Source organism: Trichomonas vaginalis, chromosome V, assembly GCF_026262505.1.
Source record: "Trichomonas vaginalis G3 chromosome V, whole genome shotgun sequence".
NCBI classification, from domain to species: domain Eukaryota; phylum Parabasalia; order Trichomonadida; family Trichomonadidae; genus Trichomonas; species Trichomonas vaginalis.
This window is the reverse complement of record NC_067207.1, coordinates 5,883,963-5,900,505: the sequence shown is the minus strand read 5'-3', so window position 1 is coordinate 5,900,505 and position 16,543 is coordinate 5,883,963. Positions and strand designations below refer to the sequence as shown.

The following is a 16,543-nucleotide window of genomic DNA, read 5'->3' as shown; positions in this document are numbered from 1 at the left end:
GCAGCAAAGAAGATTCCATAGTTTCTAGCATCAAAAATTTACAACCTTAATACAACAGTTAAAGAGAAGCTCGAAAAGAAAATAATTAACCATAAAGCTGGAAACCATTCGATATATACTATTAGATCTAATAAAAAGTTAATTATAACATATTTTACATGCTATTTGTTGACTCTGTTCCATTATATTACCATATATATCTTTTTGAAATCTAAAATATTTTTACGATTTTAACCATGTGTTGTTGAAACCATATATCAATCTTAGCTAAAGTATAGTTTATGAGTTTGTCACCATCTAACGTATGAATTTTCAAAAATGTCAAATATGTTCATTTTTTCTGTATATTCAGCCATAATTTCATGTAGTTATACTATTCAACTATTATTTAATATTTTTATCGATTTAAATATATGATGAGATGCTTAGTTCTCTCGGAAATCGATTTTTAATCGCAATTTTAACTTTCCAAAAAAAATTCAAAAATAAAAATCCCTCTCAATTTTCTAAGTTTTATAACTCGCCAAATCTCTAGCCAAATTTTTTTTGGCCCGTATAAATATTGTTAGGCACTATATAGGGATGCTATTTATCCTATTTTCATCCCATTTTACTGTTATCGCCTAGTGAATGTACCTTTACCAAAAATTAGAATGACATATCTCTAAAATTTGAATTGGCAAATATATGAAAAATGTGTAAACAATAAATAGGAGTAAATTAACAGCGCACAACTATTTACATAGTGAATTACAGTGTATTTACACGGATTTGAAAACGAAATATATATTCTTTTATGCTTATTGAGCAATTCATGTAATACTTTTCTATTTGACTTACTGGAGAATGAAGTATCAATGATGAAACCTACTGAAAAACATAATCTACCCTATTTCGGCTAAAGGTTTTAATTTTTTTCTTCCTTATATTCCAAATGGAGAGAAAAATTGATATATCTTGAGTAATATAGGCTCTAAACTTGACATATAATTAAACACCCAAATATTGAAAATTGCTCAAGGATGTTTAGAAATTCTAAATAAAGTTTTTGAAATTTTTACGATGAGTGTGAATACCGTTGGTACTCCTAGAGGGCCACGGCATGGTCCACACACCCTCACTGCATCGCATAGCTACTCTAATATGCCGATTCAGATAAAGGCAGATTATATAACAAAGCAAACAGACGTTTCCAAAAAAAGTACAGATAATCTTCCAACGTTACCAAAATCTCAGGGATCTAAGCGAGCTATATCACCAACAAGCGAGAATTTAGTCCTTTTACTAAAAAGGCTGATGTTAACAGACAACCAAGATCATGAAAAGAGAGCGCTCGTTCTAAATGCATTATATCCATTCGTTACACAGAGCTTATTGAGATTTAGTACTGCTTCTATTGATCTTTTCTATCAAGGATTAGCATTCGTTATGGAAGCACCACCTCCTTACGCTGAACCATCTGTTTATTACAAAATCATCGTTTTTCCAGCAAAAAGACATACAACTGATATATCATATGCTTATGGAATACTTCAGAAGTTAATACCGGTTTTTCCAAAAATAATTCCGCCACGACTAATTAAAGCGTTAGTACGACGGCTATCATCGGCATCTGTTAGCGACAGAGAAACTGCACGAGATATGCTTATTTCTCTCGATTCAAATTTATATTTTCCAATAATTTTATCTAACATAACATCCATGTTAGTCCCACCTCCAGTTCATGGGATGATTGTCATACTTGAAACGATCACAAAGATTTTAGATGGATTTCCGCAAAATGATCCAAAATTACCGACAAACCCATTGTTCACAGCAATAAAACTCATACATTTTGCATCACACTATGCAACATTCTTTGATCCACTTATAAATGTCCTTAAATCTTTATTCAAAAGAAATGAAAATTACGCGATCGAAATGAGACGTTTTTATTGAATCATTGGCCTGTTGAAGACCCTCCTAAATGTGCTTTATTCATGAAAGAAGCTAAGAAGATATGCAAAATCGGTCCACCAGTAGATTTTGATGTCTGGCAGAAATATTCAAGTAGAGCAAGTTCTATTTACATGCCAGTTGCGATAGAGAGCCTTAAGTTTATTAAAAAGACAATACCTTTTATAGGAAACAATAATATTCAGGAAATAAGATACCTAGTTGAAGCAGCTGCAGAAGAACACTGGTGTGATATTGTGCAGGAAGAAGCCCAGAAACTTCTTCCTCTCCTTCCTCCAGCAGAGCCTTTGCCGCCAAAGAAAATTCCTATCAATACATGGATAGATCTAAGAGAGATCGCCAAACAGAACTATCCAGAAGAAACATTTTCACGTGCGCGTGGAAGAAAACCTCGTTAATCATGCTATTTTATATAGATTTTTATGTGTTTGTAATTATAAAGTGTCATTTATTGTTTGTTATGAAGTATATGAATTATACACAATATTTTTATAATATTAGTACACTAAGTAGGTTTTGAATTCTGAGAACATAAATTTTGGATTCGATATCCGCAGTCAATTTATATAGAATTGACTGAGAGTCATTTAGTGCATTGGGATTATTCCAAAATATGCGATTTATCCATCCGATGAGTTTGATGAATTGCTTATCAACATTTTTTGACATCATTTTTCAAAAATGATTCAACCCTACAGAAAATTAAGATTCTTAGAAGGATGTTTGATTCCATTTGACTGTCATGTACAGTTTGGTCTTGAATTCTCTGATAAATCTGTTGTAAAAGACTATATTAGAATGGTCGATCGTTCCTTTGCTGGCCTTCACACAAAATTAGTTGGAAAGGATGAGATTGCTGAAAACAAAGATCCTATTACAATCAAAAGAATCCCAAAGTTCGCTGATAATTCACTTGAATTAGCAACAACATATGCTTCTAAGAACAGAACACCGTATACAGAAGCTCTTGCGACAATGTTTGTAAGCGATAACAAGATTGTTGTCGACGCATCACATTCAGTCACCGATGGAATGTTTATTATTCAATTAGTTGAGGCATTACAGAACGGCAGCATTCCAAAAGAACCTGTTACAAAGTTCTACAGCCAAGAAAGCCTCTTTGAAGAAGAAATAAAGAACCGTCCACTCCCAGAAACAAATGTTACAGATTTATCTCATCTTAACCATCATTTCAAGGAAGATGAACCACATCACAGACCAAACCAATTCATCCAGAAGATGATTCCTTTCGAAAAACTTTCCTGCTACAATAAAAGAACCCAAAAAGTTTCCAAATTAACAGAATCCCTTTGGACATCCGAAATGCTTGCTGCTGTTGCAATGAATGGCGAATACGATAAATTGGGACTCATGACTTGCGTTAATCTCCGCAAATCCGACAAATTTGATCCATCACACCCACTTCAGATGTCAAATATCGATGTTGTAGCCGATGCGAAGCCATCAGAGAAGGTTGGAGACCTCGCTGCAAGAATGCGCGAGAATTTCGAAAGAAAGTTCCATACTCCTGGTCTTAGACTCACACAAACAACAAATCAGGAGGAGATAAAGGGATTCAAGGGATGGGCTAAGCAAGGAAACTATTCTTTCCTCGCTTTGTCTCATATCGGAAAATTGAAATTCAAGAGACCAATTTCAAACGTTACAATCCATACAGAAATGTTTGAAAATCCTTATTCCCCACAAGCTACGATCTTTTCTCATACAGTTGAGAGCGAAGCCGGAAGATTCCTTAAATACAGATACAACTTCATGCCATCGCACTTCCCAGCACGTGAAGCTGAATATTTCGCCAAATCAATGAAATTCGCTCTTCAGAACATTAAATTTGATGAAAAGATCGAAGATGCTGTTAAAAGAATTGTTGAATTCCAAAGTAAGATGTAAAACCAATACATAAAAATAGAATTGAGTAAAAACATAATCTTTTTAAATTTTAAAAAACAAATTAAGACAATTTATGAATAAAAATTTTGGAATAACATATGGAAATCAGAGGCCTTGGTATTCAAAACGAATCTCTGGTAGATTTCCACGACGAACTATTGTAAAGCAGCCAGTAGGAGGTGAAGGAGTGAAAAACATTAAATTTTGTTTTGCACTTGTTTTTGGTTCATCGGAATTTTTCGGTGAAGAATCTAGTGGAGTACTTTTAGGTGTCATCGGTGTCTGGATGTTTATTACTTGTTGTGGGATTTCTGTTTTATCAATTTTTGCTTTGCTGAATCGGTAAGTCGTTTTGTATGATCATATCCTCTTGTCGTTTGATATTGTGGTTGAATTGCTAATAATGTTGATTGCTGTGCGGCCAAATTTTGTTGAGGAATTAATTGTGGGGGTGTTTGAGAAGTTAATGGATTTGCTTGCATCATAGACTGTTGGCTGAGGATAGCTTGTGATATATAGGCTTGCTGCTGAGCATTTAAAGTTTGAAATGGAATTTGATTGACGAGGTTTTGATTTAATTGTTGTTGTGGAGTCATCATCATCTGAGGTGTTTGCAAAATTGCTACTTTACTGCTGTGAGGGCTTTTATATGAATTTTGATATGGAATTTGCGCAGTATGCATATCTAAATACATTTGTTGAGAAGCATACATCCTATTTTTAGGATCGTATTGCATATTTCCTTGAATTTGCTGATTCTTTTGAGGATAGTTCATTTTCTTGTAGAGTTGAAAAAAAAAACTGCCACGCTATGCCATTCTTCACAGTTTTGGGTTTGAGAGTATTAAAATTATTGTTCGTTCCTAATAAATTAAAAACAGATCGTTCGAACTGAGAAAGAAGAAGTTTCAGATTGATTTTTGATCTTATTTGAAATGAATTACATGTCCAAAATTGATGTACACGAAGGATATATTTTTCTCAATTTTGATGCAAATTACGAAGAAATTTTTAGAAATGCAAATTTGCTAATTTTTTCAATCAAATGATATGATTATAATACAGACATATCTGCCTTAATTATTTGAAATCATGAAATTGAAACAGAAGCTAGATTTTTGGGGCGCGTAAAGGGTTGGCGTCCTAAGGCGTCCTGATGTAAACTATTCAATTTTTGAGAAGTTTACACCATAATTGAATAGTTTATGGCGTCCTGAGAGGAGATTTCAATGGGTATGGCGTCCTAAAAAATAGAAGAAAATGATTTTTTCTCGATTTTTCTAGAAATTGAATTTTTAAAAAAGAAAAAAATCAAAACGTATACATTCAAGAAAGACTATAAATGAAGATTTTTCTATTTTTTTTCATTCTAAAACATCTTTTTTTGGATAATTTTTTTTTAATAAATATGTAAGAAAGATTGAAGAAAAAGTAAATTTACTTTAAGAAAATTCGTTTTACATGATGTAAGACCCATAACAACTATAAATATTCAATTATTTAAAATAAAAAAAGAAAAACAGATTAAATGTATCTCACATCAAAATCCATTGACCTAAGGATGTTAAGTTTCTGTTTTTAAAAGTTGATATTTTTTTTTAATTTTAAGAAAATTAATAGCATGTTATTAGAAGTGTAAGCTATATCTGTTTGTTTTTTATTATAACAAATTCAAAATTCTCTTATAAGGACTAGATGAAATCTGTATTATTAAATCATTAGCTAAATGAAGGTTCAAATAGAAAGTAAATATCAATTTATATGATACTGAAACCAAATAGTTCTTTTAATAAAAGATAACACGCTGAAAATTATTGAGTATTTGCAAATCTCAAAAATCTATTGGTGAATTTGGCTCAACTTTTAAAATTATAACATCCATATCAAATCATAAAAGCAGACAAAAATTAAAGCCAAACCTATCGGCCAATTTTTTTTGATATTTTGATTTTTGAGGTATACTTTTAAAAGTGGATTTAAAGCACTTATGAAAAAACATTAACTTCTGTCGTTATGATTATTGATTTAGACAATAATGATTTTAATCTTTGATTATCAAAACACTAAAGTCATCTTTTTAACATTTGCTTGGTAGCATTAACTCAAGTCTAAAGTACTATTTTATGTGGCACTCTTAGAATTTTTGTATTCATTGTACACGCTGAAATAGTACCTTAAAGTTATGGCGGACTTTCAAAAAATAGTTTGGTCACCTTTTCAAATTTAGATTTTTTTTTCAAATCATGCGAATTGATTGAATAATTGCATATTTTATCCCATGCATCTAGAAGTATGTGTAATATTTTTGCTTTCATCAAGAAATTGTCGAATTTGATCTTAATTTTTTTTGAAAAATATACTTTTAGAAAAAGAAATCGTGATTGAATAGCTGCCCATGCTGTAAAAGGGTTATTTTGACAAGTAAAAAAATTGTTATTTTTCGAGCAAGTCGAGGCTTTTTTACCATCTTATTTTTGAAAAATTTACGAAAAATTATATCTGAAAAAACGCTTCATTTTGATATCTTACAATGATAAAATACCAATGTTGCTGGGATATAATAGCTACACCTGGACATCTACTACATTAATGCGTATGACAGGTAAAGTTGATTTCAAAAGTATAGCCTGGAAAGATTACAATAAATCAACGATAATTCAAAAAAATTTCTTATAAGTTAACATAATAAAAATTTAATTTTTATATTGCTTGTATTATACTTAAGTATATAATATATTTAAATCTTAGAATGAAAATTCGGGACGCCCTAGCTATTCAATTTTCCCTTAGGACGCCCATAAACCTCTCAAAAATGTGATGTAAATATCACAATTTTGAGAAATTTACATCAGGACGCCTTAGGACGCCAACCCCCTTTTTTACCGATTTTTGAATCTGAAAAATCTCAATATGCATTTTTGGGATTTAATAACCCGAGCGGTCTATTATAGGCGACAGCTAATACAATTTGATGATTTATTCGGGAAAATAGTGAACCCTTAATAAAGATTATTTTGAAAATTGCGATTTTAAGATATCCAATCAGGAGATTCTCGATTATTTGTGGTGGTATTCGAAATTCAAATTCAATTTCATTGACCATTTGATAAATTTCGATTTTGAATTTTGAAATAATTCAGATTTTAATTGAAATTTAATTTGATCTATTAATTTTTAATATATTAATTTTTATACAACATTTTTTGGTCTTATGAATTGAATAAGTTCTCAAAAATTAAAGATAATAGATAAATAGAAATACTATCACTAATCCAGGTATAGTTGATCTATCGTTGTCACTTTTATGATTTCATCATTAATTAATTTATGAAATATTATTGAAAGGCAATCATTATAGAACATACATATCATGGATAAATTAAGAAAAAATTACTTTTCCTTTCAAAATTCTTGTATGAAAATACGAAAACTTATAGGAAGGCATCGTAAACTATTTTCAACGATAATTTGGCTTGCAAATTTTATAATGAATGTGTGAGGTCATCCTCTCAAATCCAATTTATTTTTGAAATACTTTCAACCACTATGCAATAATCTCTTTCTCGTGGCTGTTTATGATTCATTGAAAATGGAAACCCACATCAAAACGATTATCTCGAACAAAATTCAAAACTATTCTCAAAAATTGAATTACGTAAACATCAAGAAATAAGAAATTCAATAATATTCCATGATTCCTCATGATAGAATCAATGAATATAACAATCTGCTTGGGCAGTGTAACAAGCTAACATTGGAAGAATCAATCACAAAAAAAAACGTTTCACCACTCAAGAAGATAATCTTTTGAGATTTTTAGTTGATGTTTTCGGAACAGAAAACTGGAAAGTAATATCAAAGTACTGCTTATCTAAAACAAGTAGGCAGTGCCGCGAAAGATATTCTAGCATATTTGGCACCTGGTATTCGCCACGATGATTTTTCACCAGATGAAGACCGAGAAATCATATTAAAAGTCCAGCAATTCGGACCTAAATGGGTAGAAATTTCTTCATTCTTTAAAGGAAGATCTCCCAATTCACTCAAGAATAGATATAACGTTCACATCATGCGGAAAAAGAAAATATCCATGGAGAAACCTAAAAAACTGCCAGATCCACCTAAAATAGAGCACGAGCCGGCAAAGGATATGGCTGAAGACTTGATCGAGCAATTATGGACTGAAAAAGATGTAAAGGGTTTTGGACTCGAGTCAATGTTTCCAGAGTGAGCTCGATTAGTTGTATATATTTCGTATGTCATCTATGAATTATACTATTTCACTAAATTATTGTCAATAAACATATAGTTTTGTTGTTGGGATTTCACAGTTTACTTTTGCTTTCTGATAGAACTTACCTCAAGATTTTTAATGCCGAATGGGTTATTGTTCAATTCCAATGAAATTTATGCGAAATTTTTGGAAAATGCAAATTTCATCGGAAATAAGATTCATTTTAGAGGATTAATTTGTTCTCAAAACAAAACTCGGTTATTTGGTTTTATTTATTTGATTTCTGATTTTAAACGTCTTTAGTCAATTTCAGATATTTGTGAGATACAGTTTACATCATTTATTTTATGAAATTCTTATCTCAGAATAAGATGATACATATAATTTTATTCTTTACAGTCATTTTTATGACTATTTTCCAGATTTCAGAATCTATTCAAAGCAATTATTTTGCCTGAAGGCCAACTATAAGACAGGCCTTTCATATCGAAGCCTATTTTAAATGAAAAATTCAAGTTGAAATTCCGGAATAAAAATGATGATGAATATGGAAGAGCCTGCCCTTCCCAATGTCTTATCATAGGTACATTCTATTTGTTAAAAACTATAAATTTTTATTTTTAGGTAAAAATAATATCAAACAAATAAATATCGAAAAAGTCAAACAAATTTGAAACTATTCAAATAATAAACATCTTGTTCATTAAGTAGGAACAGGACAGTTGGCTTGGAATGCAAAATATGTGAAAAATTAAATTTTGTTCTGAAAATATCTAAATAAGAATAGAAAGGATGCATGCATTTGTTGAGAGGACGGAGTGATATAGAATTAATTAAATAAAATTCGAATTGAATAATAATTTTTTTGCGAACTAATTTTGAAAATGATTAATATCGTAAAGAGAGTGTCCTTGGTTATCCTGATTAAGCGGAGGTATCTGTTGTCTGATTCCATAAAATTCGTTTTGTTGTTCCATTTCATTGTGATAATCTTCTTGTAAATCTGGCATGTTTTGTGCTCTTATGTTGTATTCCTCTTGTTCTGCTGGTGTTAACTCATTCCAACTTTTTGCAACCATTTTGTTGTTGTACCAAAAGGAATGTCAGGATTTCTTTCATGAACTATCGGCCTAACTTCTCTCATGTATAATGTATATCCCGATCTCAAGTTTTGCCGCTTTGGTGGAATTGGTGGTGGAGGAATTTTTTGAAGTATTAAGCCGTTTTGCGTTTAGAAATACATCTAAAGGATTATACTCGACGTTCATAGTTTCATTTTTATGATCTACAAGAGAAATTTGGAATTGAGAAATTCCTTCTGAATCTGCGACTGAAAGATTTCTATTTGTAGATTTCTTATCATAAAAGAATCCATATGCAGGATTGTGAATCGATCTTGGTGTGATGTTTGAGATATCAGAATCACCATTCCATCGAAACATTCTCCAAAAATAATTGAAAAAAGAATGTAAATTATGTTTCAAAGTTTGTAGAAAAAAAAAAAAAAAAAAAAAAAAAGGAAGTGGGGCTTCCTGGCACTTCGTGCCCTCTAGCCCCGAAGATGTTTAGTATAAATGAAGTTTTTTTGGTACTGTGGGGCTTTCCAGGGGCTGCGCCCCTTCTAGCCCATAAAAATTTTTGAGAGTCGTCGCTGTTGACTTTTTTTGTAGAGCACTCAAAATAGTATAACTTTGTCCGGACAAGTAAGGGTCTATCGTCGCTACAGGAAAAGTTACGGGCGTTCCAAGGAAGTATACTTTGAGAGACTCTTTAGAAACTTTAGACGTTTTACATAACCATCCATGTTTTTACTTTACATCCGATAAAAGTGGTTTGGAAACCGTTATGAGATGGTTAGAGGACATACATGACTATGAGTTTAGATATGACAAGATAGAATATGAGAGAGGTCCTATAAACCAAAACCAAAGTTTAGTTTCCAAACTAAACCAAGTCAACCTTCATTAGCTGGTATGGGTTGTTGACAAAGACTTACCATGGTTGAAGATTGTAATTGTCCACAACCACTTCATGTTGAACGAAAGTCTTACAAACCCATTCTTTGGTAAAAGTAAGTGCAACATTGTCAGAGCTGTAAACATTCTTTTCGAGAAAGGTTTGTTGGAACCAATTCCAGATGACAAGCTGACAGAAACTTTTGTACCAAAAGACGAAACAAACTTTTCATTGTTAGCAAGACCAAAAGTTGTTCCAGACAAAGTTCTAGTACAAAAGAAGTACACAGTTCCACAAGGGGTTGGTATGTTCGGATACCAACCTGAACCAGAAGAACTTCCAATGAGGTTGCAAGAACTTCAAGATGCTATAAACAAACTTCCATTGAGACATCCAATTGACGTCAAATTGTATTGGAGAGTATCTGAGTTAGGTCAGAAGGTTTTATATGAAACAGGTTGCTTCGACGATGTTTATGAGATAACAGGAGAAGTTTCTCAGAAGATAAGAGACTCACTTGAATTTCCACAAACTGGACCAATAGGTTGCGACAAGTTCGACTCAGATGAAAAAATATACTATGTCGACCTTAACGCTGCATACATGAGGTTTGTCCAATATATTCCGACTGGAATTCCAAACGAAGATGGTGAGTTCCCGGGAAGGAACTATACAGTTGGAAAAGTCATACAACAAGTTTAAAATAATATCTTGTTCTTCTTCTGAACGTTTGTTGTCTCTTCCGATAAAAGTTTCGAACATGAGAACCAAAAAACGTTTTTTGAGATTGCGGAAGAGTTCAGGCAAACGTTCATATTCTGGATATGTTGGGAGCAGTTCGAAACATCTGAGCTGACTTTCGGACAAAATTGGGACAATGTCAACAAATTCATCTTTGGTCGGACTGCTTGAAGGTAAGTCCCTTACATGTAAGTAGCTCTGGTAAAGTCTTCTCATTTCTGCTAACTTTTGGAGTATAGCTTCATAGTTTAGAAGTTTTAATTTTAATTGTCTTATTCCACTCTTGACATCTAAACGGTAACTATCCATGAGGTCAAGAGTAGCTTTGGTAGCTTTAAGTGGAGCTATCTGTTCCTTGACTTCTGCAATTTTGGTTGCAATTGTGATTTGAGCTCCTTCAAGTTCGCCGTCTATGTCGTTCTCAACACCTTCAACCATAGCTTGAAACTCTTCATCGGTCCATTGAGTTTGGTGTGGGACGAATTTAACTTGCTTCATTCAAAAATGAAAAAAATGTTTTTACTCAAAGCGTGCCATGTATATGGCTATAAGAAACTTACCAGAAGGCTTCTTCTTCACATGCGTAAAAACATAAAAAAAGTGAAGTTAAAATGAGATGTTTACTGAACTGGCTGAATGTCGCCTTCACAGGTTATGTAGAACGGCTGACCCGAGAAGTGAAGGAGAGACTGAATTGCCAATTTCATATGGGGTAGGGGGTTCTCCTTGTTTGGTATTTTTATCCAAGGACGTTTGTTTAGGAACTTAACAAGAGCTTCTCTTTGGCGTCCTTTATGCCATCGTAGGCTGTCCCGTCTGGTATTTGAATTGGAATTCCAGTCGAAGTCTCGAGCTGAAGTGTAGACCTTCCAGAAATACTGGTGAACTTGACCTTGGGCTTCATGACCTTGCGCAAGTAGTCTTTTACGCAGTCGTTAATTTCAATTAGGTAAATTGCCTCGTCAAGTCTTTCTTGCATTCCAAGTTCTTCCTTCCGACAGAAAAAGTTCTTCCATCCGACAGGAAGAACTCTTCCAGTTGTCCGTCCGTAAACCATTCAAATTTTCGAAAATTGAGAACTTTTTGGTCGAACTTCAGAAAAATTCCTTCCTTCCGACAGAAAAAGTTCTTCCATCCGACAGAAAAAGTTTTTCCTTCCGACAGAAAAAGTTCTTCCATCCGACAGGACACAAACGGATGACTGACGTTCCTCTTCCTGAATGCCTTCCAAAGCCAGAAGAACCTAAAGCACCAGCCCCTGCACCTCAGCAACCACAGCAACCTCAGTTCCAGCAAGTACTTCCACCAAATTACTACCAATTTCCACCTCAAGGTTACTACCCACCACAAGGCTTCCCGAACTACCCTCCTCAGCCTATGCCTTACTTCCCCAACCCTTGGATGTTCCAGCAAGCTCCACCCCAGCAATTCCAATCTCAGTCCAAGAGAGACCAAGACTTCGAAGAAGGTCTGAACCGCTTACGCAAAGAGTATGCTACAGCTCCAATGGAAGACGACAGGCTTTCAGTCTCTTCCCTCAAATCGACCGATTCGACTCGTACCACAGATTCGGTCAAAGACAGAGACGACTACCTCAAGCAGTCTGAGAGACTCTTCATCCTACAACCATTTACAGTTGGAGCTCTCAAGAACATGCGCAATTACGAAGGTCAGACACCAGCTGGAGACCGCAAAACAGACGTACTCGCAAGAGCCGTCCAGCTCGTCAAGACAAAGACTGAGATAGTCGACTTCATACTTGCAGCTTGCCCATACAAGTAAAAAAATAAACAATTACGAGTTAAACTTTTTATTCTTTCTTTTCTGAGTTGTTTAGAGCTGGTTTCTCTTGTAGGAACCTTTCGTACTCTTCCATGGTCATGGAATTGCGAATTTGGTACGCAATTCCAGGTTCGTGTTTTTGAACCTTACGTATGTAACGCTTCCATCCTCCTCAGGGAAGTAAGCTGCTAACATCTGACCAAGTTTTCTCGGTGACTCGGAGCTCATTAAAAATGTCACTTTTTAAACGTTAAGTTTTTAGTCTTATTTTACCCTTTGTTTTTCAAGGTAGTATTGGACTGCAATTTCTCCAAATTCTCTGTGTCGGAGTTCTTCAGCATTTTCCAAGGTGTACCTGGAGAACTCAAAGAAGTTGTCAAGAACATACTGCCATGCTGCTCTTCTGAGTTCGTCGGTATTTTGGAAGTGTTGCACCTTCGAGTCTTCTGACATGAAAAAAATGACCAAATTTCATTATATAACTGTTATGAGTGACGAAGTGAACTTTTACTCTTCGTCAAAAAAATCCCTGAAATCATATCTTTTATACAAGATAGAAAAAATAAAGAATATACCAATCGCCAGAATTCCGACGGTTGGTTTTTATACAAAGTTCATGCAGGAAATTCTTGAGTTTTGGTTGAAAAAAATACGGTGGAGCCAAAAGTGGCTCGACCTCAAAACAAGCATTTTATGAGCTTACAAAGGGTGTTATGAATGAATTCAAATGTATTTACATACATCCTGACCTCTTGAATTTTGTTGCTGAATTCGGCAAAAATATATTTTAGGGTAGATGGTTTTTAGGTGGAACCAGGTCACCAGGTCACTCGGTCACTCGGTCAACTAACATCTTTTTGAAAATGGTGACAACATGACATTTTGACAAAACATAGACGATGAAGTCTTGACAAAACATAGACAAGAAAGTTCATGAGAAATTAGATGAAGTTTTGACAAAACATTGACGATGAAGTCATGACAAAACATAGACAAGAAAGTTCATGAGAAATTAGATGAAGTCTTGACAAAACATATACGATGAAATCATGACAAAACATATACGATGAAATCATGACAAAACATTGACGATGAAGTCTTGACAAAACATATACGATGAAGTCATGACAAAACATAGACAAGAAAGTTCATGAGAAATTAGATGAAGTCTTGACAAAACATTGACGATGAAGTCTTGACAAAACATTGACGATGAAGTCTTGACAAAACATTGACGATGAAGTCATGACAAAACATTGACGAAGAAGTCATGACAAAACATTGACGAAGAAGTCTTGACAAAACATTGACGAAGAAGTCTTGACAAAACATATACGATGAAGTCATGACAAAACATATACGATGAAGTCATGACAAAGTCTTTACGATGAAGTCATGACAAAACATTGACGATGAAGTTTTGACAAAACATATACGATGAAATCATGACAAAACATTGACGAAGAAGTCTTGACAAAACATAGACAAGAAAGTTCATGAGAAATTAGATGAAGTCTTGACAAAACATTGACGATGAAGTCTTGACAAAACATTGACGATGAAGTCTTGACAAAACATTGACGATGAAGTCATGACAAAACATTGACGAAGAAGTCATGACAAAACATTGACGAAGAAGTCTTGACAAAACATTGACGAAGAAGTCTTGACAAAACATATACGATGAAGTCATGACAAAACATATACGATGAAGTCATGACAAAGTCTTTACGATGAAGTCATGACAAAACATTGACGATGAAGTTTTGACAAAACATATACGATGAAATCATGACAAAACATTGACGAAGAAGTCTTGACAAAACATAGACAAGAAAGTTCATGAGAAATTAGATGAAGTCTTGACAAAACATTGACGATGAAGTCATGACAAAACATTGACGATGAAGTCATGACAAAACATTGACGATGAAGTCATGACAAAACATTGACGATGAAGTCATGACAAAACATTGACGATGAAGTTTTGACAAAACATATACGATGAAATCATGACAAAACATTGACGAAGAAGTCTTGACAAAACATAGACAAGAAAGTTCATGAGAAATTAGATGAAGAAGAACTTGACAAAACATTGACGATGAAGTCTTGACAAAACATTGACGAAGAAGTCTTGACAAAACATATACGATGAAATCATGACAAAACATAGACGATGAAGTCTTGACAAAACATATACGATGAAGTCTTGACAAAACATTGACGATGAAGTTTTGACAAAACATATACGATGAAATCATGACAAAACATAGACAAGAAAGTTCATGAGAAATTAGATGAAGAAGAACTTGACAAAACATTGACGATGAAGTCTTGACAAAACATTGACGATGAAGTCTTGACAAAACATAGACAAGAAAGTTCATGAGAAATTAGATGAAGAAGAACTTGACAAAACATTGACGATGAAGTTTTGACAAAACATTGACGATGAAGTCTTGACAAAACATAGACAAGAAAGTTCATGAGAAATTAGATGAAGAAGAACTTGACAAAACATTGACGATGAAGTTTTGACAAAACATATACGATGAAATCATGACAAAACATATACGATGAAGTCTTGACAAAACATATACGATGAAGTCTTGACAAAACATTGACGATGAAGTTTTGACAAAACATATACGATGAAATCATGACAAAACATAGACAAGAAAGTTCATGAGAAATTAGATGAAGAAGAACTTGACAAAACATTGACGATGAAGTCTTGACAAAACATTGACGATGAAGTCTTGACAAAACATAGACAAGAAAGTTCATGAGAAATTAGATGAAGAAGAACTTGACAAAACATTGACGATGAAGTTTTGACAAAACATATACGATGAAATCATGACAAAACATAGACGATGAAGTCTTGACAAAACATAGACAAGAAAGTTCATGAGAAATTAGATGAAGAAGAACTTGACAAAACATTGACGATGAAGTCTTGACAAAACATTGACGATGAAGTCTTGACAAAACATAGACAAGAAAGTTCATGAGAAATTAGATGAAGAAGAACTTGACAAAACATTGACAAGAAAGTTCATGAGAAATTAGATGAAGAAGAACTTGACAAAACATTGACGATGAAGTTTTGACAAAACATTGACGATGAAGTCTTGACAAAACATAGACAAGAAAGTTCATGAGAAATTAGATGAAGAAGAACTTGACAAAACATTGACGATGAAGTCTTGACAAAACATTGACGAAGAAGTCTTGACAAAACATATACGATGAAGTCATGACAAAACATTGACGATGAAGTCATGACAAAACATTGACGATGAAGTCTTGACAAAACATTGACGATGAAGTCTTGACAAAACATATACGATGAAGTCTTGACAAAACATTGACGATGAAGTTTTGACAAAACATATACGATGAAATCATGACAAAACATAGACAAGAAAGTTCATGAGAAATTAGATGAAGAAGAACTTGACAAAACATTGACGATGAAGTCTTGACAAAACATTGACGATGAAGTCTTGACAAAACATAGACAAGAAAGTTCATGAGAAATTAGATGAAGAAGAACTTGACAAAACATTGACGATGAAGTTTTGACAAAACATATACGATGAAATCATGACAAAACATAGACGATGAAGTCTTGACAAAACATAGACAAGAAAGTTCATGAGAAATTAGATGAAGAAGAACTTGACAAAACATTGACGATGAAGTCTTGACAAAACATTGACGATGAAGTCTTGACAAAACATAGACAAGAAAGTTCATGAGAAATTAGATGAAGAAGAACTTGACAAAACATTGACAAGAAAGTTCATGAGAAATTAGATGAAGAAGAACTTGACAAAACATTGACGATGAAGTTTTGACAAAACATTGACGATGAAGTCTTGACAAAACATAGACAAGAAAGTTCATGAGAAATTAGATGAAGAAGAACTTGACAAAACATTGACGATGAAGTCTTGA

At 33.5% G+C, this 16,543-nt stretch overlaps 6 protein-coding genes and 2 pseudogenes across 8 annotated transcripts, besides 3 other annotated features; 5 read left to right on the top strand and 3 right to left on the bottom strand.

Annotated features, from left to right (window-relative positions):
- Positions 1-640: part of a mobile genetic element that runs on past the window's edge.
- A 411-nt stretch (positions 641-1,051) lies between these two features.
- Positions 1,052-2,421, top strand: TVAGG3_0285740 (annotated as a pseudogene). Its single transcript has one exon — positions 1,063-2,354. A coding segment is annotated over exon 1 (1,292 nt).
- Positions 2,422-2,632: 211 nt separating this feature from the next.
- On the top strand, positions 2,633-3,897 carry TVAGG3_0285730 (uncharacterized protein; the record flags this gene model as incomplete). The annotated part of the gene is made up of 1 exon (XM_051228988.1): positions 2,638-3,864. One exon carries the CDS (start codon positions 2,638-2,640, stop codon positions 3,862-3,864), a length of 1,227 nt encoding a protein of 408 aa, XP_051098718.1.
- A 44-nt stretch (positions 3,898-3,941) lies between these two features.
- On the bottom strand, positions 3,942-4,646 carry TVAGG3_0285720 (uncharacterized protein; the record flags this gene model as incomplete). Its single annotated transcript, XM_001297364.2, has 1 exon — positions 4,213-4,640. A coding segment is annotated over one exon (428 nt), but the record flags the coding sequence as incomplete, so codon positions are not given.
- Positions 4,647-4,985: 339 nt separating this feature from the next.
- Positions 4,986-5,496: a mobile genetic element.
- A 582-nt stretch (positions 5,497-6,078) lies between these two features.
- Positions 6,079-6,748: a mobile genetic element.
- A 1,029-nt stretch (positions 6,749-7,777) lies between these two features.
- Positions 7,778-8,095, top strand: TVAGG3_0285690 (RNA polymerase II transcription regulator recruiting protein; the record flags this gene model as incomplete). The annotated part of the gene is made up of 1 exon (XM_001296962.2): positions 7,778-8,095. The coding sequence occupies one exon, from the start codon at positions 7,778-7,780 to the stop codon at positions 8,093-8,095; it is 318 nt and encodes a 105-aa protein (XP_001296963.2).
- A 2,034-nt stretch (positions 8,096-10,129) lies between these two features.
- On the top strand, positions 10,130-10,756 carry TVAGG3_0285680 (uncharacterized protein; the record flags this gene model as incomplete). Its single annotated transcript, XM_051228987.1, has 1 exon — positions 10,130-10,756. One exon carries the CDS (start codon positions 10,130-10,132, stop codon positions 10,754-10,756), a length of 627 nt encoding a protein of 208 aa, XP_051098717.1.
- Positions 10,757-11,053: 297 nt separating this feature from the next.
- Positions 11,054-11,293, bottom strand: TVAGG3_0285670 (uncharacterized protein; the record flags this gene model as incomplete). Its single annotated transcript, XM_051228986.1, has 1 exon — positions 11,054-11,293. A coding segment is annotated over one exon (240 nt), but the record flags the coding sequence as incomplete, so codon positions are not given.
- A 122-nt stretch (positions 11,294-11,415) lies between these two features.
- On the bottom strand, positions 11,416-11,852 carry TVAGG3_0285660 (annotated as a pseudogene). Its single transcript has one exon. A coding segment is annotated over exon 1 (437 nt).
- A 140-nt stretch (positions 11,853-11,992) lies between these two features.
- On the top strand, positions 11,993-12,577 carry TVAGG3_0285650 (uncharacterized protein; the record flags this gene model as incomplete). The annotated part of the gene is made up of 1 exon (XM_051228985.1): positions 11,993-12,577. One exon carries the CDS (start codon positions 11,993-11,995, stop codon positions 12,575-12,577), a length of 585 nt encoding a protein of 194 aa, XP_051098715.1.
- Between the last annotated feature and the right edge of the window lie 3,966 nt (positions 12,578-16,543).